At 36.8% G+C, this 26,395-nt stretch overlaps 1 protein-coding gene across 4 annotated transcripts in view; it reads right to left on the reverse strand.

Moving 5' to 3' along the window:
• ITPR2 (inositol 1,4,5-trisphosphate receptor type 2) overlaps window positions 1-26,395 on the reverse strand; it is a 438,931-nt gene that overhangs the window by 46,837 nt on the left and 365,699 nt on the right. For all 4 annotated transcript variants that reach the window (XM_081060952.1, XM_081060953.1, XM_081060954.1 and 1 more), the window contains 5 exons: window positions 24,137-24,301; window positions 20,556-20,751; window positions 16,604-16,696; window positions 6,175-6,305; window positions 4,889-5,054 (listed from right to left, as the gene is read on the reverse strand). In XM_081060952.1, coding sequence (XP_080917078.1) covers window positions 4,889-5,054; window positions 6,175-6,305; window positions 16,604-16,696; window positions 20,556-20,751; window positions 24,137-24,301 — 751 coding nt within the window. The remainder of the gene's footprint in view (window positions 1-4,888; window positions 5,055-6,174; window positions 6,306-16,603; window positions 16,697-20,555; window positions 20,752-24,136; window positions 24,302-26,395) is intronic.

Raw genomic sequence — 26,395 nt, forward strand, 5'->3', positions numbered from 1 at the left:
CCATACTATTTACTCTAATATAAAAATACTAGTATTTAAAAAATACCATTTAAATGTATACTTAGGTTAAATTACCTAAATGGCCTCTCAAATTTTTGAATAAACGTGAAGCTTCTGAAAGAGACCACGTGGATCTAACATCTCCTTGTACCTCCTGATGTATCTCCCTAGATCCCTGTGGGCATGTGTACGCCATAGAAGCAATCCCCTGCACGTGACAAAATTGGGAATAACTTGGAATTAGTGCAACTAGGTTTTTTGTCTGCAGTATATATCAATTTAGTACTCACTTATCTTCCTTCCACAGGTTATAAGCTCCTTAAGTATAGAAACAACGTTAATTGGGAGCTGACTAATTGGATAGTAATTCATTAAGCAAATATTTATGAATTATTTCCAATACATACTATGAAAGCATAAATATGGATTCAATGTGGGTCCAGATCTCTTAAAGAAGAGAAATTAACATGTCTAAGTGCTTACTCTCAGCTAAGCTTTGAGCTAGGGATTCTGACATACACGATCTCATTTATACTCACAACAATCCCAAAACAGGGCATTATAGTCTCCATTTTCCAGATGAGGGAACAATAATTCAAGATAAAAGGAAACTTGGCCAACATCACACAGCCAGGCTGTGGAACCAGTGTAGGCCTCTGTCTATTTGACTATAAAGTTCATGCACTTTCTACAATATGACAATGCATAATATCCAACAGAGGAGATAAGACAACCAAAAAATGTACAGTACCATACAGCTAAGTGTGACGTGAAGAATTTAGGAGCAGATATGTTTGCTTCTGGTTAGTGAGATCAGAGAAGCCTTCATGGAATAATGGCATTAAATGTGGGTCTCAGAGTGAGGACAAGAGTTCTACAACTTAGGATTTTGGACATTCCAAACAGAAATACCATAGCTGAGGCCACATGGAAAGTTAAAGATTACTAATGAAGTTGGACTAGAACTTGAGCTATAAATGGGAGAACAGCGGGTGAGAAGAAAGGCAAAAAAAAAGGGGCCCAATTGTGGGGTACCTTACATACCAGAAAAATTAGAATTTTAGAGTTAAAGACTACAATGCTATTGACAGTCTTTGGGGAAAGAAATAATGAACTCAAAATAGAAAAATAAGTCTGGCACCACTGAACAGGCCATTTGGGGGTGAGCCAGAGTGAGCCTGAAAAACCAAGGTGTGGCTATGGGAATATGTGGAAGGAAGATTGGGAAAGAAGATTCATTAGCCCAAGGTAACTATGCACCTGGAAAAGGAAAAAGGAGATGCCAAAAATGATGAAGTTCCCAGTCCAGATAACTGAAGACATAATGGGATACCATTCATTGCAATATGGAAATCAGGATAAGTTGCTGGGTTAAAGGAAGGAGATGGAAAGACATGATGTACTGGTTTTTACACATGGTAAATTCGGCTGCCAGGAAGTCATACCCTTCTAAATGTCAGTCAACAACTGAAAACAAAGTTTTGGAGCTGTGGTTACATATTTGGCAATAATCTGCATTAAAGTGATATTAAAGAAGAGGACAGAGAGAAGAGACAAGAAGTCAATGATAAAATCAGAACCTCTTATTTAGAGGTTGGGAGAAAAAAAACAGGATCTTGTGATGGAACCAAAGAATGTGCAATTCAAGGTAGAAGAAAAGGTCAGCAGGAAATTAATGATGAGATGTGAGAAAAACATTTCAACTTGGTGATGAAGGTTATTGTGATATTTTAAGGAATTTGTAGGTTAAAGGCTTTTTAATAACTATGTAAAGCTAAAGAAAATTTTGACAATGAAGGGAAAGCTTAGAGGAGCAGGAATAGTATTTAAGTGATGGGCTTATTTTATTGTTCATGTTTTTTGTTGTTAGAATATGGGAAACAGGACATGTCTTAGAATGAGGCTCACATCTATTGATAGATTCTTCCCAAAACCCCATTTTTCGTAAGTACTGTGCTGATATAATAACTATTATGCTCATGAAGAAAAGGGCTTAGGGGAAGCCGTGTAAAAGCAAGACCATGAGACACACAGAAAGATTTTCAAGAGCAGCATCTTTGTTCCTTTGTGGGACTCACCCTTCTATACAATGGTTCTCATCCTCAAATCCCCAAATTATTGTACAGCATCTTCCTTGGCTCCATCTCAGTCTCGCTTTCCTCCATCTAATCTAGACATGTGAAGAGAACACTCTTCTTTCTGCCTCAATTTCCTCCCAGCAAGTCCCTCCCCAGCATTGTGCCATCTGGTATCTGCCCTCATGTTCATGGAAACTGCTCTACCTAAAGTCACCAAAACCTCCTAAATGAGAAATCCAAAGGCTCTACATCAGTTCATATGTTACTGGCCTTCTCTGCTTTGACATAGTTGATAATCAATTCCTTTCTTCCCAAGCTGTTTTCTCCCCTCATTTCCACATGCCACACATTCCTGGTTCTTCTCACACGACTTGGACTTGATGAGTTGTTTTTTTAATTTTTTTATGTGCGATCCTTTTTATCTTTTAACTTTTCAGAATTAAAGGATGTTTTCTACTTGAACTCCATATTCTTTTTTTCTCACTCAGAAATCTTTCTCCGCACTCCAGTTTTTTCTACCACGTACAGGCCGAGGATTCCCATTACTGTCTCCGGTGCAGACATATTCTCTGGGCTCAGACTCATATGTGGACCTCTGTGCTGAATGTATCTCACTGGGGTGTTCTGTACATAACTCAATCCCAGCATTCCCAAAGCTAAATTCAGCATATTCCCACAAAAATGATTTCTCCTCTTCTATGCTCAAACTCAACTGTTGGTACTATCATCTACCCAGATACCCCAGCTTTTTCATATTCATTCCAAACCACTGAGAATTAAAAATTCTATCTCCTAAAGAATTCTTGACTCTGTCCTCTATTCTTAATACTGCCACCACTAACTTTCCTGAATCAAGGTTTCATTACTTTCACTTGGAGTATGGCAATAACGTCCTACCTGGTTACTCTATGTTGAGCACTGTCCCCTAATGAATGACCTCCCATAGACACCACAGGGCTCTAAAAAAAAAATAGACCCGGTCCTCCTGTACTTAAATTCTTTAATGATTGACAATGCTCTGTAAGTCTAGAGGATGGAGTCCAAACTTTGTAATATAAAAGGCCACATATGATCTGGCCAATCTCTTCTTTTTGTATGCCCTGCTCTGAAATTTAAACACCAGCAACACTGAGCTGCTTCTAATAACGGAAGACTTTCATTGTTCTGTTCTTCCCTCTGTGCCTTTCCTTATGCTGGCCATTATGCTGCTACCCACTTTGATGTGGCCATCTCGCTTCCATCTTTGGAAGCTCCATCACCATCTCTTCCAAGAAGCCTTTCCCGATCCTTTCTTGTCTGTCCCCTACCACAACCGGAAGAGGTGTAACAACCATGAATTTCTCTATTATTTCCCTTAACACATTAGATAGCAATGATATTTATTGTATTGGAATTCCACAACAGATTGTTAATACCCGGAAGAAGGGCATGACTAATTTGCTTCCTCAGAATATAACTCATTATTACAGGTGACCATGTGGAACACCTCTGACTGTTGGAGGAATCTTGGAAAGACTTGGAAGAGTCATCAAGGGAATGATACAGTTTACAAAAGGTGAACCAATTACGCAATTGGACTTTTTAAGTTATACAGAATAATGTTGTAGTAAAGCCTTTATGCTTGTTTTGTGACTTTTATCAAAAGATTCTTCAGCCCAACATAGAAAACAAACAAACAAAAAAGGATGGTGAGTGTTATGTGGAGTTGGTGATTATTCAAGGAGGGGGAAGATTCTACGGTGACTAGGCCAGCTACGGAGACAACTAAAGCCAGAAAGGGCTGAGGTATATGGAGAAGAGGGTAGAGCCAAAGGAATGATGAAGACAAAGAAAAGGCTGGGCCTGAGAGAGTTAATGATGGGAGAGAGGAGGACAGTGTGGTGAGAGAGAGGCAGGGAGGAAGGGATTCTGGGAGAGGGAGGGAATGTGGGGGTGCGGGGGGGGGGGGGAGAGAGAGAGAGAGAGACAGAGAGACAGAGAGACAGAGAGAGAGACAGAGACAGAGATTAAAAATGGAGAGAAAGCATTTAGCAACCAACAATTTTTTTTTCTATATCTCTGAATCTATTTCTGTTTTGCTAGATGGAAGAGGGGAGGGGCAGGGAGAAGGTGAAGGGATTAGAAAGTGCAAATTAGTAGACACAATATAGTCACGGGGATATGAAATACAGTATGGGGAATATAATCAACAATGTTGTAAAGATTGTGTAAGGTGCCAGATGGGCACTGGACTTAACAGGGGGACTACTTCATAGACTGTGTAGATGCCTGGCCACTGTGTTATACACCTGAAGCAGAGTAATATTGTATGTGACCTATAATTTTATATATATTGGTATTTTGTATACCTGAAACTAATGAAAAATAAATATATTTTTTAAGAAATGGAGAGAAAGCGCAGTTCAGAATCCAAAACATGATGTCAGTGAGTAAAAGTTCAAGTTGCTAGAAAAATCGTCTATGGATTCATAATCTAACAAAATAAAATAAAATTCATTCTGTTGTTTAATCAATATGGCACTGTGATGAAAAATCTGTTTGCCAGTCGATGGAACCCTTTGGCATTGTGCAAAACATTGTATACTCAGAGCATCCTACAAATTGTAGAAATAATAAGATTTGAGATGTAAATCTTCTATCTATTTATGGAACAGAGAACCCCAGTCCAATACTCAATTACATAATCTGAATTTTGTCCAGCTTTCATTTTGAAATAATTTTTCCCAAAACATGACAAATAAACACCATTCTAGCCCCTCCTTTCTCCTAGGCAGTTTCTTCATCTATTTGAGTATTTTGAGAACACTTACCACAGATGAAGCAGGTTGTCTTTAGAATTTCTTCTTTTTTCTGTTTTTCACTTCTGAGATCAGCAAAAGTATCAATGATGACCCCAAAAATCAAGTTAAGAACAATAATGATAACAATGAAATAAAAAAGAAGGTCGTACACCACTCGGGCAGCAAACAGAGGCTCCTGAAATAAAAATTAAATTTAAAAAATATATATACACACACACACACACACACACACACACACACAGACATATTTTCCAGGCATGGTGATTTAGTATAATTTCTAGCATAGAGAATATATTCAATAAATGTTTGCTAAATGAATGTAAATAGCATTCCGAGTTGGAAAAAGACCTACTTTCTATCTCTAGGTGTCATGAAAAAAGCTTCACAAACTGTTCCCAGAACCCCTTCCATCCTCTAAGACTTATACTCCCCCCCATTCCCACCCCTGCAAAGGACAGACTTACCTTTTATTAAAAATCCCTTTACTATGTCATTTATGCTAAATGCATTTTGCTACAATGGGTTCCACCCCAGAAGTTGCACAAAAGGTATACAAATACCAATTGCAAAAGTCAGTGATTAGGGCGTTGAAGAGGACCTAAAGATTTGCCAATATCTCGAGCAGGTTTTGTTCTTGGCCTTATAGGGAGGGTCAAGTACATGCAGCTCAAGCTATTTTTACTTGATGAACAGTATTAAACACACATTAGTGATCATGTAATCCAGCTGTTTCATAGATGAGGAAACATTAGATAAATGGACAACATGATATAACTAGCCTGTTTGAGACCTGAGCTTTTTCAAGCTCCCAGCCAAGCACTTGAGATTTCGCAGCTAATGAGAAATTTCTCAGCCTTGCTATTTTAATATATGAAATCCTGTTAGAATTTGTTTAAATTGTATATTCATCATGGATAAATATGGAGCCTATTCGTGTTCAGAGGCAAAGAGTAAATCTTCATGCCTCAGAAATCTGATAGACAAGAGGCAGCTTAGTTTCTGTTGTTTTTTTTTTATGTAACACTCAACGCCTCTGTAAAGTTTGTAGTCATGATTTTGTTGCTGTAATACAATACACAGTTCAAACTTGGAACAATTTTATAATCCTACTGACAACATAGATTTTTAGTACATTAGCTATTTCTATGTAATCCTAGCATACAATTAATTGGTTTTAATGGCCCCCATTATATTTTTAAAGCAAATGAAACAATATAGTACCCTGAAAACCAAAACCATGTTGTAAATGTTACTAAGAAATGCTTTAACAAAATGATTATGTGCTTGCAGCTTACATCTTTGGATGGCCTTCTCAGCACGTCTCCCACGCCGCCTCCGTTCCTGAGGCCCTGATTCAGGACGGTGACAATGCACATAAGGAGAGTGTCACATGTCCTTTCAATTCCATCTTCATACTCTTCATCAGCTATAAAACAGACACATTAAACAATGCAGCAAACTCGTGTTTCGAAAATACACTCAGAATTTTCTACTTCCAAAGATCTAATTCTCTATAGCCGTGCCATGACACAATTTTTTGAAGTCCCATAACACTTATTTTATACGGGGCCGCCCATGACTGACACACTGTCATCATGCTAAATGCATTCTGACACAGTGGGTTCCAACCCAGAAGTTGCACAAAAGGTATACAAATACCAATTCCAAAAGTCAGTGATTAGGGAGTTGAGGAGAACCTGGTTTCAAATTCTACTCTGTGCTAGTATTGCTATTGGGCAAGTTCTTTAACCTCAATATCCTCAAGTGTAAAATGGGAGGCTAGTTTAGGGATTAAACCCTTCAGAGGATTACTTTTAATATATGTAAAACACTGCACAGAGATTGCCATACACATAGATGCTTAAAAAGAAGGGCAGATATCATTTTATGATTTGGGCTGTGTCTAAACTTTCTTAATGACTAGCATGGAGCTACGGATAAGAGGCACATGTATTTATGTGAACAATTTACTTCATGTGAACAATTTATTTTATGCAAATGCACTTACAGGAAAATATTTACTGGGAAATGGGGAGAAAAAGATATAATGTGACAGAAAAATTCCTATTCTTATTTTGTTTAATGGTAAAGTTACCAAAGTTGGTGATACTTTCCCAGTCATTTAAAATAGCGAAAAGTTCATACTAAATTGGATATTGGAATCAGGATTTCCTATTATTGATAAATAAGCAGGAATGTATTTTTCTTGTTACAAAGTTAAAGGACTAGTGGCACTGAATTTTGGAATTGTGCAGCCACAGTCTGCCTGGGCAGGCATGAGCATAAAAACAACCAAAGGAAAAACATCAGTCATCCTAATTCTGTCTGTGATCCACGACCAACAGCCTGTTTGGTACTTTGTTACAAAAGGCTAATTTTCCTCTTGTGAATGGACTTTATTTTAACGTCACTCAGATGAGGGATCTCACTATTTTCCCTGTATTCAGAGCTATTTCTTTTCTTTTTTTTTAAATTAAAGTTTACTGGGGTGACAATTGTTAGTAAAGTTACATAGATTTCAGGTGTACAATTCTGTATTACATCATCTATAAATCCCATTGTGTGTTCACCACCCAGAGTCAGTTCTTCCATCACCATATATTTGATCCCCCTTACCCTCATCTACCACCACCCTCACCCCTTACCCTCTGGTAGCCACTAAACTATTGTCTGTCTATGAGTTTTTGTTTCTTCATTTGTTTGTCTTGTTCTCTTGTTGTTTTTGGTTTATATACCACATATCAGTGAAATCATATGGTTCTCTGCTCTTTCTGTCTGACTTATTTTGCTTAGCATTATAATCTCAAGATCCATCCATGTTGTCGCAAATGGCATTATTTCATCTTTTCTTATGGCAGAATAGTATTCCATTGTGTATATATACCGTAACTTCTTTATCCATTCATCTATCGAAGGACATTTTGGTTGTTTCCATGTCTTCACTACTGTAAATAAAGCTGCAATGAACATTGGAGCACACGTGTCTTTATTGATAAATGTTTTCAGATTTTTGGGGTAGATACCCAGGAGAGGGATTGCTGGGTCAGAGCTATTTATTTTTAAAACACTCAGGTGGAGGGCTGAAGTCAGAGATGTGCAAGCACCAAGTGCAGCATTAAAGATCTCAATGCAATCTGAGCTGGACCACTTACCGTGGAGGTGAGCCCTGAGGCAATTCTGATTTAGAAAGTAGAAGAAGTAAAACTGCTTTTAGAGGAAGGAGAAACAGGGAAGAGGTCAGGCTTGTGGTGGCAACAGTCAGAGCAGCAGAAGAGATAAGGAAGGCAGAGAAATCGGTGAGAAGGCTCAGTCTGCAATGCCACTTAGGTCCCCGACACCTGTGGTGGGTCCTAATGTGATGGCTGGGAATGCGGAAAAAAAAATAGCTAGAAATGTGCAAGAAGAGTTAAAGGAATTTTCAAAGAGAAATATGGTTTTCCAGTAATGAGGTCATATGGAGTATGTCTATAAGTTACTTTGCAACAGTTAACCTTGCAATCAAAGCAATGTTATACCTTGTGGCAGAATCTGAATTCATTTATTCAATCAGCAACTACCTGGTCATGTCACACAAATATTTACTAAGGACTTATTAAGTGCCAGATTAACGAGTACCTAGAAGCTACAGGAAACTGCTCCCATCTCTCCCCCAGAATTTAGAAATGAGCTTGTTTGTTCTTTAATAGGTGAGCTAATAAAATCCACACACAATTCATGTGATTAGCCATTGTGAAATACAATCGATTGGCTGCAAATATATAAGGAGAGAACTGGCTTTCTGCGTGGCATATAAATGGGGAAAACGCCCAGGTCAGGTGAATGCCATAACTGTTCAGTCAACATGCTCCATAATAACTGGTGCCTATAAACCCTAGGCACTCTAGGTTATACAGTAGCGTGTGTGAGCTTGGTTAATAAGAGTCTACCTTTGTGACATGGATCCACTCACAGTATGCTAAGCCAAGTTCCCAGGCCTTCAGGCTGAAAGTTCAGTCCTCAGTCATGGTAAATTCACCTAAGTAAATGCCACCTTGTGGCAACCTACCTACATAACCAGCTGGCCTTCCTCAGGCCACACCCACCTCATTTTATTACAATCAACAGCCCCTGGGCTAGGTGACAGGAATACAGGTGGAAAGATAAAAGTGTCACAGCCCCTAGGAAACTGAGGTTGCTCTAGGAAAGGTGGGTCAGCGAAAGAACAAAGGCAGTGCAGTATCACAGGGTCCTGTGGTGGCAGGAAGGATGTGCATTCGTGGCAGGCAGGGACCACATTACGGAGAAACTCACACACCAACATGAAGAGTTTACACTTTACCCTGAAAGCTGTGGAGAACCACTGAAGAACTTTTGACATGGGCAAGGTGGTTTACCATCTAGCCGGTAAAATAGTTTGAGATAAAAGATGTACTGCAGACCCTTGAATAACATTGTTTCCTTCAATGTTGTTTTGTTATAACATTGATGAGATATCATAGGATCTTAACTCTTGTTTATATCAACTAGCCTATGATAAAACTGGTTTTATTGTATGTCATTTTGCTACAGTTCCAAGAACCTATCAATGACATTAAGTGAGGACTTACTGTACTTAGATAATAAGATAAATTAACAAGTGATAAAAGCCACAGAAGTAGTGCAAAGAGGTTAAAATAGGGAGAGAACCTTTAATAGCATCAGTCCTTCTAACTGATGTAGACTCCAAGTTTTCCCTGAATAGTCAATGGAGTAAGACAGGAGTAGAGAAACCGTCCATATGGCAGAGAGCCCCAGAGGCCGAAAAAAGATTTGCTTATAAGATGAACAGCAAATAAACAGTATGTAGAGAAGTGGAAGATAAAGCTGAGAGCTTTCCGTGAAGCTTCAGAGAGTGGGTTTTATTTGGCAGGCAGCGGGGCACGGTAGAAATCTTGAATTGGGGGTAGGAAAGGAAATATTCAAAGCAGTCATTTCTGACAAGTAGTCTAGTGGTGACATAGTGGGTGAATTGAAGAGGAGAGAATGGCCAGAGGTGGAAAGACCACTTAGGCGGCAGTTGCAACAATTCAGGCTGATGTACTATGAGCCTCAACAGTGTAATGACGACGGGAATGGGAAGGATGAATGAACGGGAGCTGATGGGACTCAGGGCATGAGGGATAATGTGGGGTTAGATATTACACTGAAGCTTCCAGCCAGAGGTGACCTGGGAAATGATGGTCCCATTAGACCAAGAAATTGATCATTCAGAAGGAGGAAATGGATAGAGGGTATTTTGATGAAGACAAGGAAAGAATCTCAGATGATTCTTATGTTTATAGGATAAGAAGATGAGAAAACATTTTTAAAAGCCAGAGAAGAAAAGAAAGCTGGAAGATTATTATGATCCAAAATTAAGGAAGAAAATAATCTAAAGATGGTGAAGGTATCAAAAAATGTCAAAATTACAGAAGGGCCAAAGGCAATGAGAAGCAAGAAAAAGGTCGCTGGATTTAACAATTAGGTCATAGGAAACAACAGGAAGGTGGCAAATACTGAAAGAGAAGATGAATGATGTAGAAGTTGAAGGCGTTTTAGGCCACTGTTTCATAGGAAAATTTGATACTAAAAGGAAGGGGATTGATAGGATATTAGTTTGGGGGGTGGATAACAGAATGCAGAGGAAGGTTTAATTAGGACCTAAGAGTGTTCTAGGAAGAGAGGGAACAGATGGTAGCAAAGAAAAGATTTCAGATGTAAGAACAATGGTCTAGGTAATAGTGGCCAGGGCATAATGATCAAAACAGAGGCAGCTATAAAAGAAGTAAGAGTGTGATTGTTTACATGCAAAAGGAAAGAATTAGTAGAAATAGACTTTTAATGTGGAGACATTTAAAAAGAATAGATAAGATATATACATGTAAGGCACTTAGAACATTGCTTGACACACAGGATGTAATGAATTCTAGGTATCATAATTATTTTTATTACTGAGACATAGCTTATGCGAAGTTATAGTTTTAACATAATCAACACATTTTATACTTGAACAATACGAGGTTAAATAATCCTCATTTTCAGTTGAGTATTCGTAAAATAAATTATTTTTCTTAATTCATAACAGAAATAAAATGTTTCATATGAGGAGAGAATAAAAATATAGTCTTTTGGCTCAGAAATAGTTCCCCTTGATCTGAGATGTTAGTAAGTTTTTATTTTTAATACTTGAATAAGAGTATTAACAATGCTATTTTTCTGCTTTAATAATGAAGTTATTCATTTTAATGGTTTCTTAGAAAGCAGTAGATTGTCATTGAGATATATTTAAAATTCTGAGTGCAACTAAAACCCTCTTGTTAGTCTTAAACTTTAATTATAATCAAGTCATTGTGGAAATGCTGATTCAAAATGTTTTAACTAGGAAAAAACGATTAAAAATACTGCGTACCCAAAAGGAAGCCAAAATGTAGAGTGGCATTAAAGTTGATCATTTTCTGGTAGTCATCAATCTTTTTTGTTAAAATAAAATATCCAAACATATTAAATTTGAATTATTCATAAGTGTTAGAGATCTGTGAACTGCCTCTATTTTATGTACATCCAAATAATTTTTACTTAGAAAATAATTGTGACTATATTTTGTCAAGTTCCTCAAACAGGCCTACTTTTTAGACAATCAGGAGGGGTTTTTTTGTATTTTTTGGTAAGTGAATATTTTTGTCTAGGAAGTCAGGGAGGTCTGCAGCAAATTAAATAAAACTTCTTTTTGTTGTTTTTCCTACCACAGTTGGTGGCCAGTTACTGTGCAAACGTGCTGCTGTTGGGACAGTGACCCTACCTGCATCTGTTGGAGCTTCCTCGGGAACTGGCCATCTGCCTGCCAGTCACCACGAGGCTGGTTATTATGCTGCTGTGTGTGTCTGGGCCTTTATAATGTGGGCCTGCTGTCCACAACTTAACAAACCAAGCCTATCACAAATGCACACTAGGGTTTGCAAATTAAAATTTAATCCTGATCTTAGACACAGAAAAGTTATTTTTAAATCTAAGTGACATGCAGCGCAACAAACACCAGATTCTGGCTTTCTCTCTACTTTTGCAGTTAAATACATGTGGCCAAAATTTAAAGGTGTCAAGGGACAGAAGATTAAAACCCATGGCATTTTCTATCAGATGAGTTTTATCACTTACCATGTCAACTGCAAAAAGGGTACAGAGGAAAGAGTAGATCAACACAGGATTCCTGTAGTTTTCTTTGCACTAATTTAGGAATGATCCCTGACCATGAACAACTGTTGCCACCATCTCTGGCTCCCAATAGTGTCTTTGTCACACCTCCAGGGCTAAAATTCCTCCACTATCCTTTCCTCCCTACTGTGGGAGCTTTTCCTGAAACAATCATACCTGCCTCTATCCACAACTCCCAGCTCAGGTGGAAGCTAAAAACATGGAGCCTTTGCCCCTGGGATAATACACCTGGAAGAATTGTCTCTATTTGTCCGTAGAGAAAAGGGAAGTTCTGTTCTTTGTGTGTAATATACTAGGTGAGTAACAGGTTGTCGAGGTTTTTATGGGAAGCCTTTTAGGAATTTGTATTCAGAGTTAGAACCTAATATCCAAATCGACTTTGTAATAGCACAGCTTCTCAACTTCAACATTTGGTATTTTGGACTGAATCATTTTGTTGTATGTGCCGTCTGGTGCATTGCAGAATCTTTAGCAGCATCCTGGCCTCTACTCACTAGATGACAGTAGCACTCTTCCCAGACTTCAGACACCCAAAAATGTCTCCAGACATTGCCAAATATCTCCAGAGTGGTAGGGGGGTAAGGAATAAACTCCAGTTGATAAATATGTAATAGAGAATATTTATATTTTAAAAATTGCCTTTAGAAGACAAAATGCATAAAGAAAATCAATGCAAGCATTCTCTGGGAAAGGAAATATGACAGGAAGAATTTTACCAATTTCTAAGTTTTGGTTAGGGAAAAAATAATTGATAGAGTTTAATGCTTTAATTAGGAGGCAATAAAACTTAGAAGATTGGAGCATAGGCTTTGGAATCAAAGCTCTAGATTGATTTACTAGCTATGTGATCTTATTTAAGGTCTCTTGTCTTCAGTGTTTTTTCCTCTAATACGAGGATAATTAACAGCATCCATCTATCCTTAAACAAGCCTTAGGACCTTCTCATGCTGTTCCCTGTGCCCAGAATGCATTTCTCTTTCCTCTTGGCCTGCCTGGCTCCTTCTCATCCTTCAAGTCTCAGGGTAAATAATCTCTCCTAAGAAAGGCCTTCCTGTTTGCTCTTCCTACAGCCAGCCTCTCTGGTGATTACCTATCCTAACACTGCTTGTAGGACTCACCACATTTATAACGTTTAATGCTTCCCCCACTACTTTCTAAGTTCCATAAAGGCCAGGATCTATGTTTGTTTATTCAACAGTATGTCCTAGCATTGTGGCTGGCCCATAGCACAGGCTCAACAAATACTGCTGAATGAATGAATGAATGAATGAATGAATGAATACACAAGGTTTTTAAAAAATTATTAATATCATCACCATCAAAAACATATACTGAACAGACTTAACTAATTTCCTGTTTTACAAAAATATTCATTTCATTTTTTCCAATGCTAAGATCAAAATGTCCCAATTAGTAATAGCATTTGAAACAATGACAAGAGAATGCCTGGATGAGCATCAGCAATGCCTGGGGAATTGTAGAAAGCCTAACATTTAGAGAATTGCATGGAGCTGGGCAGCCACAACTTGGGATATGCTCCCTCCCACCACGTATGGTCTGGAAGATCCCACTCTGGAAGACTGGGCTCTGATGGTTACATCACTGTGCCTTAGGAGCTTCCGGCTACCATGCCATGGATGGGCACCACCAACTCTGCTGCGGCGCTGGGCCCCTGGGGTCAGCTATCTTTCTAGAGTCTGGCAGGAGGAACACTAACTAGCTTTGTTGTTGGTTCACTGGCAAAGTAATATTCTGTTCTTAAAATCAAACCATAGTTAAAGTCTATGTATTTTAAAACAAAGGAAGTAATTTTAAAGTAATATTCAGCTACAGAAGAACAAGTCAGGAATAGGGTTATTATATACTTTGGGACCACATTGTTAAAATATTTGTGCTAACAAGAAAGTAAACTTTTTAACATTATTTTTTCATTTTCCATTAAGGAGAAAGAATGTTGACTTGAAAAGAAGATAACTACTGGTGACAATAAACTGAAGTTTAGGGTGGCCAAAAGATCCTGAGAGGTATTTAATTTTACCCAGTTATTTAAACTATGTCTTAAGTTTTCAAAATCGCTGTAATTTTTTTAAAAGAAATCATGGATAATGATAAGAAGAGAGAATATCTGTAGACCTGAATTTTAGATTGTGAGATTCTGCAAGCTGTTGACAAATGAGCTTGATGCTTGTCTCCAAGATAACATACCACAGCGGATCATTAAAGGGATAGTGTGGGAAGAAGTCGGGATCAAGGGAAGCCAGTATGGGTTCAGGCTAACCTCAGATTGGGGACGTGGCAGACATTAAGCATCTGGGCTTTGACAAGGAGGCTTTGAGAAGGAGTTTCGTGATTTTTTTAAAGGAGAAACATGGGATGAATGATAGTTTATTTAAGACAAATTCCGATGTGGTTGAAAAATTGCATGGAACCTGACTATGTCAATGTGAAAGCATGTTTCTAGAAGCATGCTAAAGAACTCTGTCCTTAGCACTGTCCTCTGCAACATTCCTAGTACCTTTAATGAAAATCTTTTAGAGCAGAGATTGCAATTTCTTTTTTTTTTTGTAAAGAGCCAGATGACCAACAGGTTTCGTGAACCACCTATAGTCTCCAGTGCATATTTTTCTTTAACGAAAAAAAAAAACTTAGAAAAAAATTTTTACAACTCTTCTTAGCCTGAGCGCTGTATAAAAAAAGGTGGCAAGGCGATTTGCCCATGGACCACAGTTTGCCAATTGCTGTCCTAGAGCTGATCAAACTTGAGGATGACATAAGAGAACATATATATATATATATATATGTTCCCTCTTGTGTCATCCTCAAATTTGATATGTGATATGTGTATATATGTGTGTATATACATATATGTGTATGTATGTGTATATATATATATACATATATGTATATATATGTATGTGTGTATATATATATATATATATATATATATATGCATGCAGTTTAACAGACAGGATCCATAAAGATACCCTGGGCCTCATGGCACAGTAGAACTGGAAGGATCTGAAACCTAGAGATCATCTGGTCAAAAAACTCCTATTCACAAGACAAACTGGGACGGCCCTTGGATTATGGCTTGGCAAAAATATATTTCAATATTTGTACGGTTTTACACTTGAAATCCCAAGTTCCCAATTATGTGAGTATGAGATAGGCACTTATGGCTTGACAGCTGACCCAGTGAAGAATGACATTTTCTCCAGGAGTCAGCCACACATGGATCAAGAGTGTAGTGATGCTATCTAGAATAAGCCAGTGCCACTCAACTGCTCACCTTGGAGTGGTACATCAAGACTTAGAGTTATAATATAGGAGGAAGGCTGAAGGAACTGGAGGTGTTTAAACCGGAGGATACATGCAATAGGACTCTAGAAGCTGCAGAGCACAGTAAAGCTGCACAAACAGAGAATGAGCTGGTTCCTGGTTTGGAAGCCTTGAGTGGGTACCCAGGAGGTATGGGAGGAAGAACCTCTTTGTGGCACCTGCTCACAGTGGCTATAACTGCTGGGATATTGGGATGGAATGTATTCACGTGTTTATTTCTCCCTCTAGGTCATGAAGTGTGAAACATTTAGTCAGTAGACGGGACTCTCCATTGTTTCTCAAGCAACAATTCAACATCTCAAGGAAAAAAAGGCAACCTAGGAAAGAAGGCCCTATCATTTATGACCAGACAAACAATGTGTTCCCAGGTGGGAGTAGAGCAATCCATCCTTACACTGCACTTAACTCTTCCCTCATCTCTCCTGAGCCCAATGTTGCCCTTCGTCTACATAACAAGACTAAATCCACTCCTTTTTTATAGATAAAACTCTTCAAATATTTAAAGTCATATACCCCCTAAATTGCTACTACTTCTGGAAACAGATCACTAATTCCTTCTATAGTTCATTAAATTTCACACATGCTATCGTTTCTAAACTACTAAGAACAATTAGAGTTTAAAAAATTATTTTTGTATGCATGGTTCCATTTGCTCCTTCAGAAGCAGGGAAAGTCTCATATTCTCTCTGTCTCTCTAATCTTCTCTCCCTCCATTCTTTCTTCCTTCCCTCCCTCTGTGGGTGAGCCATCTGAATAAAGTCCAGGATATTTGCATAACATATCTAAGACAGAGAGCTAGAAAGTGGCAAGTCCAGGATTATTACCAAGCCTTTTCAATTCCAAACCCATTCATTTCCAGCCTACACAATGAAAAGGGTCTTGTTTAGTGTGGTACGGCTTTGCAATACGGTAACAGAATTTTTAATAGCACATACCACAGGGTAAATTTGATAAATTCTCATGAATAGAAATAATATAAAGAATAGGGCGGAAATCCAGAATGGCAGACATTGGAATCCTTTCTTTGGTTTGAAACTTTTTGGTTCTCTTCCCCTCCATTCTTCCATTTCAAACCACCATGAAATTCCTAGAGCAACTCTAAGCAGTAGTAACATTCATCAAATAAACATAACTGCAGAAGTATCAAGTTCATACTGTACTAGAGTTGTTTGTACAGACCTGCATTTGAAGCTGATATTGTGTGGGAGCAGTTGTGGTTGTCACATGTTCCCATCACTGAAGTTAAAGTCATAGGAGGAACGCCATCACTTCCTGCGAACACACAAAGTAGAATATCGTAGAGAGACAAACATGCAAAAGCATGTTTACAAAGGCATATAAATAAAAGATACTATTACTCCAACTTAGCTGTGTTCCTAAAGTCTTTTAGTCAGTTAGTTTGGAACACTGAATAGTTTTGTCTATTGAAGCTATTTTATAAATAGAGAATAGGTTCACAGGCCAACCCACTGAAAGCCTTTTATACCTTTTTTAAAGTGAAGGTAAAGTGTTAATAATACTGTAGACTTGAACCATCATGTGTAACAATATTTCTATGGCCAAATGCAATCAGGGTTTGAACTTGGAATGCCAGGAACACATCTCTGCCAATGCTGTTGCTGTTTCCTGAGCTAGGCCACTGGTGGGTCCCCTGTGGCTGAGGCAGAGTCTGCGTGCAAGAGGTGGCATTCTAACAGGGAACAGGGCATAAAACGCCTCAAGGGAGCAGCAAGAATCTTCTGACAGTTTCCTGTTCAGTATCTTTCTTGCTTTCCTTAGCCCCCAAGGATCCATCTGCCTGCTGGCTCACCACCATTTCCCTGGCCCAGAATGGAACAGAAAATAGTAACCTTCATGTATGTGTGAAAAAGTTTTATTAAAAAATATTTTTTGTTGTTAGGAACAAATACAAACTGAAGAAGTTCATTCCTCTCAAGCCTATTTTCACACCTAGCTATCATGGGAGTCCATAAGATGGAGGGACGGGAGCAAATTTATTTTCATATACAATGGGCTGGAGAAATATTCACGTGTGTTTCCAAGCAACACCACACCAAGGTTATTCTAATTCTTTGATGACATGAGGGTGGAAGTGGCAAAGGGGAACTGGAGTTAGGACAGGTGATGAGGAGATGGCCCAGGCGTGGGGTTGCCTGCAACAGAAGCAGTGGAGCTGAGAGCTAGAGTCCATTTGAGGAATGGAGGCCACATACATTGACCTCCATCTTTCCTTGCCCTCTGACTGGAGTATGGGGGCAAAGAGCAGGTATATCATTTGGGGGTGGAGTGTGTTTCAGATGTGCAGAGAGGGAGAGAGGAGGGATTACTGACTGTGCCCTGGTTGTCATTCCCTTACTAAATATTTACTGACTCCATGCTAGGCTCTGAGAGCCTGGAGTTAAGGCCTTGAAGAATCTGCAATCAATTAGAGAACACAAAGAAGTACAGACGTAATTTTCATTGAATGGAGGAAGTGAAGTACAGGTAAAGTTATGTAGTTTGTTAGGAGAAGGAGAAGTGAATTCTAGAAAGAAAAGAAAAACAGAAAGCATTTTGGAGAAAGATCCATCTAGAGGAGACATGGGATTTACACACAGGAAAATGAGGTAGGGGGAAAATGGAAACAATTCCAGGCTCAATCTGTATGACAAACGGCACAGAGACCAGCAAAGGCCCAGACAGGACAGCAGAGTGACCTGAACTTCCAGGCTAACAATTTCAAACCAAGCATCCCACAGCCAGCACAGATCCTAGCAAAGTTTTGAACTAAGGAGAGACAGCCTCAGAGCTGTGGTCAGAATGAATGACTTGGGCAGGCAGAAGAGAGGTTGAAGAAGCCACACCGGTGGTTCCTGTAGTATCCTGGGTGAGAGGAAATGGGGGTGAGAAACAGGAGAGCAACCCTGAGAATGGGGAAGAAAAGACATGTGAGAGACACTGTCATCTCTGCTTGTCAACAGAACCTTCCCTCACGGACCCCCCTCAACACTGTCAAGTGGAGGCTCCTTCGTCTCTGGAGCTGCAGATTCCACTGGTTCCACAGGTAGAATCTGCATCCTCCTAAATTCCCACTGCCATTTGCAAATTCCCCACCCTCCACTCTCATGTATGCCTCCGATGCTCTTGCCATTCAGCTCTAGAACTTTCATCCTCTGTTCTTTGCTCCCATCTCCTGGCTTTCTGATTATGAAGACTTCACATTCACCGAAGAACTATATACTTCTGCACTGAATTTCACTTACTACCTAGGTGTGTTATCCTTGATAATTTCACTTAACCTTGGGAGTAAATAGTGTTTGAATAAAGAATAAATTTTATGCTCCGTATGAACTGACATAACACATGGCATTAGAAATTAAATTTAAAATGTTATAAAAATAAGGGTGCTTTACCCAGAGCATCGTATCACATTCACTGTCAGTCTATGAAACAAAACCTCTCAGTCTGAAAAATCAGGAATCTAACTTTGGTAGCTGTTCTTGTATACTAGATTTTCATAGTATTTCATAGTATGTGCTTTCTCTTATTTAAGAGCTTTTTATATAAACATGCATAAATTTTTTAGTAAAGAGCTTGACCTTTTTAGGTCTACTGTTGCTTATTTCGTAAGAAAAAAAACAAGAATTTTTTTTATATTTCTAAGGAAGATATTTATATTCACAATATAATGGTACTAAATTCCTTTTTAAATAACACAATTAAAATATTTACTACTAGAGTCATAAAACAATAACTATTGTACACATTTGAATTCAGGACTTATGATGCTTCAACTTTAGACTCACCCTATACTGAATACATCAATGTGATCATGCCTAGAAAATAATTAAAACTTGAAGAGTTTTAAGAACAGGTAGTTTACGATTCATGGATAGTTTAGTAAAAGCGGAGTTCTGGGGTACTTATATAGATGAGCTTTCCCTCTAATTATTTATACCTGTGAAACTCTGGGAAAAGTAACGTTTAAGGAAGAACAAGAATGGCAGTCACAGAAATTATTTCATGTTCTTGTGAATAAAGACTAATATCTAGGTATGAAATTCAGTCTCAAGTTTAATAACTTTCAATCTACATATATGATCTATTTTGCACTTTGATCACTTACACTTAATGGTAGATCTAAATGCCATTTAATTATCCCGTAGTCTAAGAAAGATAATATTATATATCAGCAGTTTAATAATTAAGAAACATTAAAGGCAAGAAAGAATATGGTTTATAAGGCCCCGCTAATTAAATCATACCTTTACATTTAATGGCTTGGGGAGACAGTCATTTTGTGGTTTCCATTCTCTATAACCCACAGGCAGCAGAATCACACAGAGAAACTAATAGCGAAGTGCAGCACTCTGATTTCTATCTAGTAAAGTAGGAGAGGAGGGAAAAGAGTAGCCAAGAAATCTAACCAGCACAACAAAGGGTAGAGAAGGGGGAAAAAGGAACCTTTAAGAGATCATAAGTACAAATTCAAAATAAAATGGAAAATATAAGCTCTCACACTACAAGAATCACAATGACTATAAAGGGATGATGTCTAACCAGTCAGCCAACAAATAAATACTGCACAACATACTGTACAAAAATACTGTACAGAAATTCTGACAGCCACATACTGATGGATTGAAACCCTTAATGACAATATATTCAGCATTTTTTCCTATACCAAATTTCTTACTATCTGATGGTTTCAAATAAAAAAAAAGAGATTTTCAATGACTTAAGTATAATATGATGTACTGTGAGCAAACATCTATGGAATATTGATTATAAGTGATGCTACCTAGATGTTCTTGGAAGAGACAAGGAAAAAGAGGAAGAAAACAATCCCAAAGCTATTATTCTGCACTGAAGTTGTTGACTGTCTTCTGGAATATAGCCAGCATTGAAACATTCTTACTGAAACTGAGCTTAGATGATGTTTCTTATATAAGGACATTCCTATACACATCGACAGCCTATATACAGCCTAAAAGTATTTCACAGTCATGAGCCCTTCGTGAACTAGAACATGTTTTCAAAGGAATAAAAGAAAATATTTCTTCCACTAGCGTTTATCTGTAATCCTCTTAACAAGCTATGTACAAATCACATCTGCCATCAGAGAAAGCTCATTCGGAGGTAAGAGCAATACCTGTAATGGGAGTTCTCTTTTTCAGCCTATCCACTCCCATAGTGAAGTCATCCTTCAGAAAAAGGAATCCAATAATGGAAAACAGGTAGACAAGGATGAGAGCTAGGACTGCAGTTAGAATAATGGAGCGGCCATTCCGTGTGACACTTTTTATGACGTTGAGCAGAGTCTCTTCTCTGTACACCAAATCAAAAAGCTACAAAAATAAAATTTAAAAAATGCAAAAGAGCCAAAGATGAATAAATATGAAGGTCAAAAGTACAAATGCAAACCATCTTAGTTTATCTGTGAAAAAAACAACCAAAATCACGTCTTAAAAATGAACCAAAATATGCATTTCTGTGCAATTGGAATGGATTAATAAACTGTTTTTCAATAAATAGAACTTTAAACACAACATATAAAGTGCACCTGTTAGTTTCGTAACCAACATGATTTCAATTGTGTAATACATGGAAATACCGTGTTTCCCTGAAAATAAGACCTAGCCGGACCATCAGCTCTAATGCGCCTTCTGGAGCAAAAATATAAGACCTGGTATTATATTTATTATATTATATTATATTATACCCAGTCTTATAGTAAAATAAGGCCGGGTCTTATATTAATTTTTGCTCCAAAAGACGCATTAGAGCTGATTGTCCAGCTAGGTCTTATTTTGGGGGGAACAAGGTGGTATAGCTTTAAATCTCAATTTAGAAAAATTATACTTAACTGACAGTTATTTATTCCATATTTTTAGTCCTACTGATATTCTGCAGTTGCTTCTGGAATACATGAAATGACTTAAGTGAAAAGGCTGCAGCAGGTTCAACTAAGTAATAAATAGTTAACAGACTCATTAAATGAATTGTTTAATCAAGTGATTAGATGTGAAATTACAAGAACAATTTTATGAGCCTGTCGCAACAGAAAAGGTAAAAAAATTTTTAAAAATTTGAGAAATGCAAACATCTTTCCTTAAAAAAAAGGGGGGTATAATGAGGGCAAAACATATTCATTTAGTATATACTGTTGGAAACAAGTATAAACAAAAACATAATACAGAATTTTGCTAATTCACTTCCTCTCATGGGTTATTATCCATTTTGTGTTTCGTAGTATAACAGAAAATCTATGCACTAGTCAAGAACCTAGATAAGTGTTTGCTATATGTAGTCAACACTGAAAATTTTATTTATTGCAATATAAAAAGTTGAAATTATACACTAGCAAGTACATGTTTTATTGTCAAAGCTGGTTAAAAGCAGTAAATTAGCATTCACTTAATGAAGACATAAATATCTGCTTGGAAATAAAGAGTATTTTAAAAATTTGAATAATTAGGGTTTGTCTTCTGGCATCTGTGAGTAGTGGTTAGAATTTCTAAACTGGTTGAAATGATCAATTATCAGTGTCATGTATCGTCTCAGAAACATCAGGGCCTTGTACTGTTTTTCTGAGTATTGAGGGTGAAACAGTTACTTTCTAATTTAATTGTAGCCTTGCAAATAATTGCTGTAAAGATAGTAACTTGTCTGCTCCTAGTAGGAAACGGTTATCTTATGAAGGCCAAACACACAAATATGTTAACTATTTCACTATTTATTTATCTTCCAGAGGGAGCAGAAAACTCTAGAAATAAAGTCAATATTCTTCTGTATGAATTAACCAATGCAAATTCAACTTCCAAATTATCAACATTCTAACTTATTTACTTAAGCATTTAGTTTACATAAAGGAGTTTTTTCTTAACTTTAACTCAATAGTGTCTTAAAGAAAAGGTCTGGCACCGGGCTCTAGGTCACTTCTGGATAGTTTCTGAAAGTTTATAGCTTTCAAAAGTCCATGACATGCTTGCAAAACTGGGTCCCATTCTATACTCATGGAATCAAAATCTTGAGAATGCAAAAGGTGTTGACATTGGACAAGTTGATGGTTCTTTCTGTTTATTTCTAAAGGGAAAATTTAGAGTCTCGTTTTTATTATTTTGGATTAAGGGTTGACACTTGTGGACAAAATCAGGAATGATATTTATATAGTTTTTAAAATATGAAAATATTTAAAAATATATTTAAATTTCACTTTGGTATTATGTCCATTACAATTTCCTTCTAGTACTCAAAACATCAAAATGGATTATATCCTTTCCATAACCATAATAAAAAAAGTTAGCATCAGTATTGTAAAATTTGAAAGATAAAAGACAAGAGGAAAATAAAACTAAAAAATAGGTTAAGTAACATAAATTAAAATGACAGTACTATTAATAACTCATAATCATTCAAATATATGTTTATTTTATCAAATACCTGTACTTGGAAAACGTAAAGATTGCTATACATCATTTCACATTATCTCTTTAATGGACCTTGATAATATTAATCTCCCAACTATTCCTATCCATTTTATAGACAAGAACGTTGAAGCACAAAAACATTATAGAATATCACATATCACAGTCAGGTTAAAGTGCTAGGAATAATAGGACCTTAATATATTACAGGCAGATTTTTAAAAATGGAATTTTTCTGATGTATCAGAGCAGAGAGAGAATTCATTTGGACCCCTAGAACAGGAAAAAACTAATCTCCTTTTGATTGGTGAATAATCTAATTAACTGCCTGGAAGATAATTTTTAATCTAAACACATGGGGAAAATCCACTCTCTGCTATGGCTCTTTCAAGTATTTCAGAGTAAGTGAAAAATCAGCTTTTTTCAGTCCTCCTACATGTGTGTGCTAGACAACAGGAAAGCAGAAGCCAATAGATTTGTCCCACATGACTCAAACAAACTGGGTCAGTATAATGTCTTAAGATCTTCAACTTGTTTTCAGGAATTATTTTACTGGGCAGTGCTCTCTACTGCATGTCAACTATGGGCTGCAGAGATAAATAAATTGCTCGTATGCATGATGCTTTACGTTTCAAAACATTATCATATATTTGTATTGACTCCTATACAAATGGCCACACAACATATACATAGGAAGAAAAACTGATCATCAGCAAAAAGAAAAAACAAAAATTAGAAGAAATCTGAAAATCCATTTAATTAATTAAATATATGTAGATAAGCAGATAAACTTAACGACATTGAATCCTAAACTATAAGGCTTAACTTAAAACAACTCATTGTCTTTTTGCTAGGTTGGCAGTTTTCCCCCTCATTTTACTTACATGCCATCCTTTAGAGCCACATAATATTTGGCACTGTAAATAAAATACAATGATTCTAGTACAAAGAAAATACATCCCCATTTGTCTCCCACACTCTGTTGGAGAATCACTAAATGTAAAGGGAAGTATGATTTGGCTGACACCAAAAGCAGCCTGCTGTATGAAACCTGGGTCAAGAGATGGGGTCCCTGGTTCCTCCTGAGAGAGGAAATAAAGAATCCACCACCTATGTGGTTTCTCAGATTACAAATAATAATAATTGATGCTTTTCCTGGAAAATTCTAAAAACAACATAATTTGTCCTAAATGTCAGACCCTGCTTTAAAAAACAAAAACAAACAAAAAATTCAAAAGAAGAAGCGTAAGAAAAAGCAGCATTTTGGATTTTTCGGCAGTGAATGTCCACATAGAGATGTACTCACCAGGAAGCTATAGAAGAATTCATGCACAAAGAGGCCCAACATGCACACCAGGACATATGCTACGTGGTAGAGAAAGGCCATATCCAGGATGACTGCACGGTAGCCTCGGGTGAACGTGCCACGATTGCCAACAAAACTCACCAGAAATACTATTTTATTACAAAGCTAAAGGGAGAAAAAGATTAGATTTACTGTCTCATTGACCCTGAACCTCACATCAGTAGCAGATCATTGACAAAACCTATTATTTGTAAGTCTGTAGTTTTCGTTTGTGATTTCTCATTTTGCAATTTTTCAGCACTACTAACAAAGTTGCATGTAAACATAATACATGCAGAACTTGTATCCTTTGCAGTTCCAGGAAAAGAGTGGAGAATGATTAAGAGTCCCAGATAGGCAATCAACACAGATCTGAATTTAAATCCTGGCTCTCCCACTACTATTGCTGGGACTTCAGTGCTGCGTCTGTAGACCCCAATTGTTTCTTCTGAAAAACTGGAAAAAAAGAATTCCCAACTCATAGAACTCTTGAGAGGATTAAACAACTCGTAAGGCAGAGGAAGCACTTAATACGATGACTCTTCACTACTCATTATATTTTCCATATGAAACTATATGTAATATTTTCATTATACTAGAAATGCAACAGAAAAATATCTTTTCAGACTTTTCCAGAGATCTGCCCTTGATATATATGTTTTAATCCTAGACTTTCCCTACTGAGTAGTATTTTAAACAAGCCATTACAAATTATTTGTACATTTAATTTACTTTAAATACATAAAAATTATAAAATAGTATGCATATACGTAAGTTAAATAAATATAATGTGTGCATATATTTTCTAAGCTGTGTGATAAATTCAATAAGCATTTTGGAGTGTTTTTTATGATTGGAATGATGTAGAGTATTTAAGTTAAAACTATATTTAATATTGCCTTTTGTGGCATAATTTTAGAATACAGAAATTTATACTGAGAATCTTGGGCAATAACAATGATCTGTGCAACAATTTCCAAAGAACACAGTTATCATAAACTTAGTGTCATCTACTTGGTTCTGGAATCACTGCATTATTTATAAACTAAAGAGCCAACTTTGCCTCTTAGTCACCAAGGAAAGAATTACAGATTTCGAAATTTCAGTTTGTTTTTCCAAAATGTTCCCTGAGTTCTTTAAGTTATCTCATGGCACCATATTTGTTTTTATATATCCAAACCAAACTTTGGGGAAAATGATTGCTCTTTGCAACATTGTTGATTTTTTCAATATACATGGAAGAAATTGCCTTATGGAATGATTTTTAAATAACATAAGAAGGACCAAACACTTTGAGGCAGAAGCGAAATTTGAGAGGTTAGAAAAACCTTTTCCTTCAATTCTCTGAAGTCCTAATCAATACAGATAAAATGAAAAATGGGCTACCATTGCATGTTGTGAAAATAGCCAAACCAAACAAACAACATAGCAACTAAAACGTTCAAACCTTTATTAAGTTTTACCCTCCGTTAATTAACTATCCTTTCAATAATCAATGTTATCAATTTTTTCACCATCTTGTTAACAATTTAAATATTAAACAGAAAGTCTTATTTCACTATATAGTATTTCATTATCACATCTTTATATTATTAAATATAGCTACAGTAGAATGGATGTCTTTATATTTACTAGCCAAGAAAAAATTTAATATTAAAAGAAGTCATTATTTTAAAAACTCAGGAAATACATATAAAATGCTGATATAAGTATAGTATTTGACAATAAACATTTATGAAAATGGTGAAAAGTAGAATGTATGGGTGAAGTAATATGCAGTGTTTTACTCTTGAAATTGTTTTGAATGACTCTTGTTTAAACTACCTTGATTAACCCACTATTGTACATTCATATGAAATAGAAATAAGTTGTATAAAAACTAAAGTTGAAAATTGGAATTATGACTTTCCAGAAGGACGAATGATACATTTAAGAAAAATTATTTATATTTTGTTTCCTGATCTCTTACCTCCCTAAACTGAATCATAAAAAAATTATGCAGGAAAACTACTTATAAGCCCTATACATTGAGGAAAAGTAATACATTGAATTTAAATTCTCAAAAGAGAAATACATTTCAGTTCTTAAATAATGCAAAAACATGGACACATTTCTGCCTAAAAGGGCCTCTGCCATTTCTACATGAATAATAAAGATTTGCCTTATTTGTTTTCATGTTGATTGTTTTTTCTGAACCTTGACCTAGGGTTCTATGTTGAT

This window comes from Rhinolophus hipposideros, assembly GCF_964194185.1.
Source record: "Rhinolophus hipposideros genome assembly, chromosome: 9".
NCBI classification, from domain to species: domain Eukaryota; kingdom Metazoa; phylum Chordata; class Mammalia; order Chiroptera; family Rhinolophidae; genus Rhinolophus; species Rhinolophus hipposideros.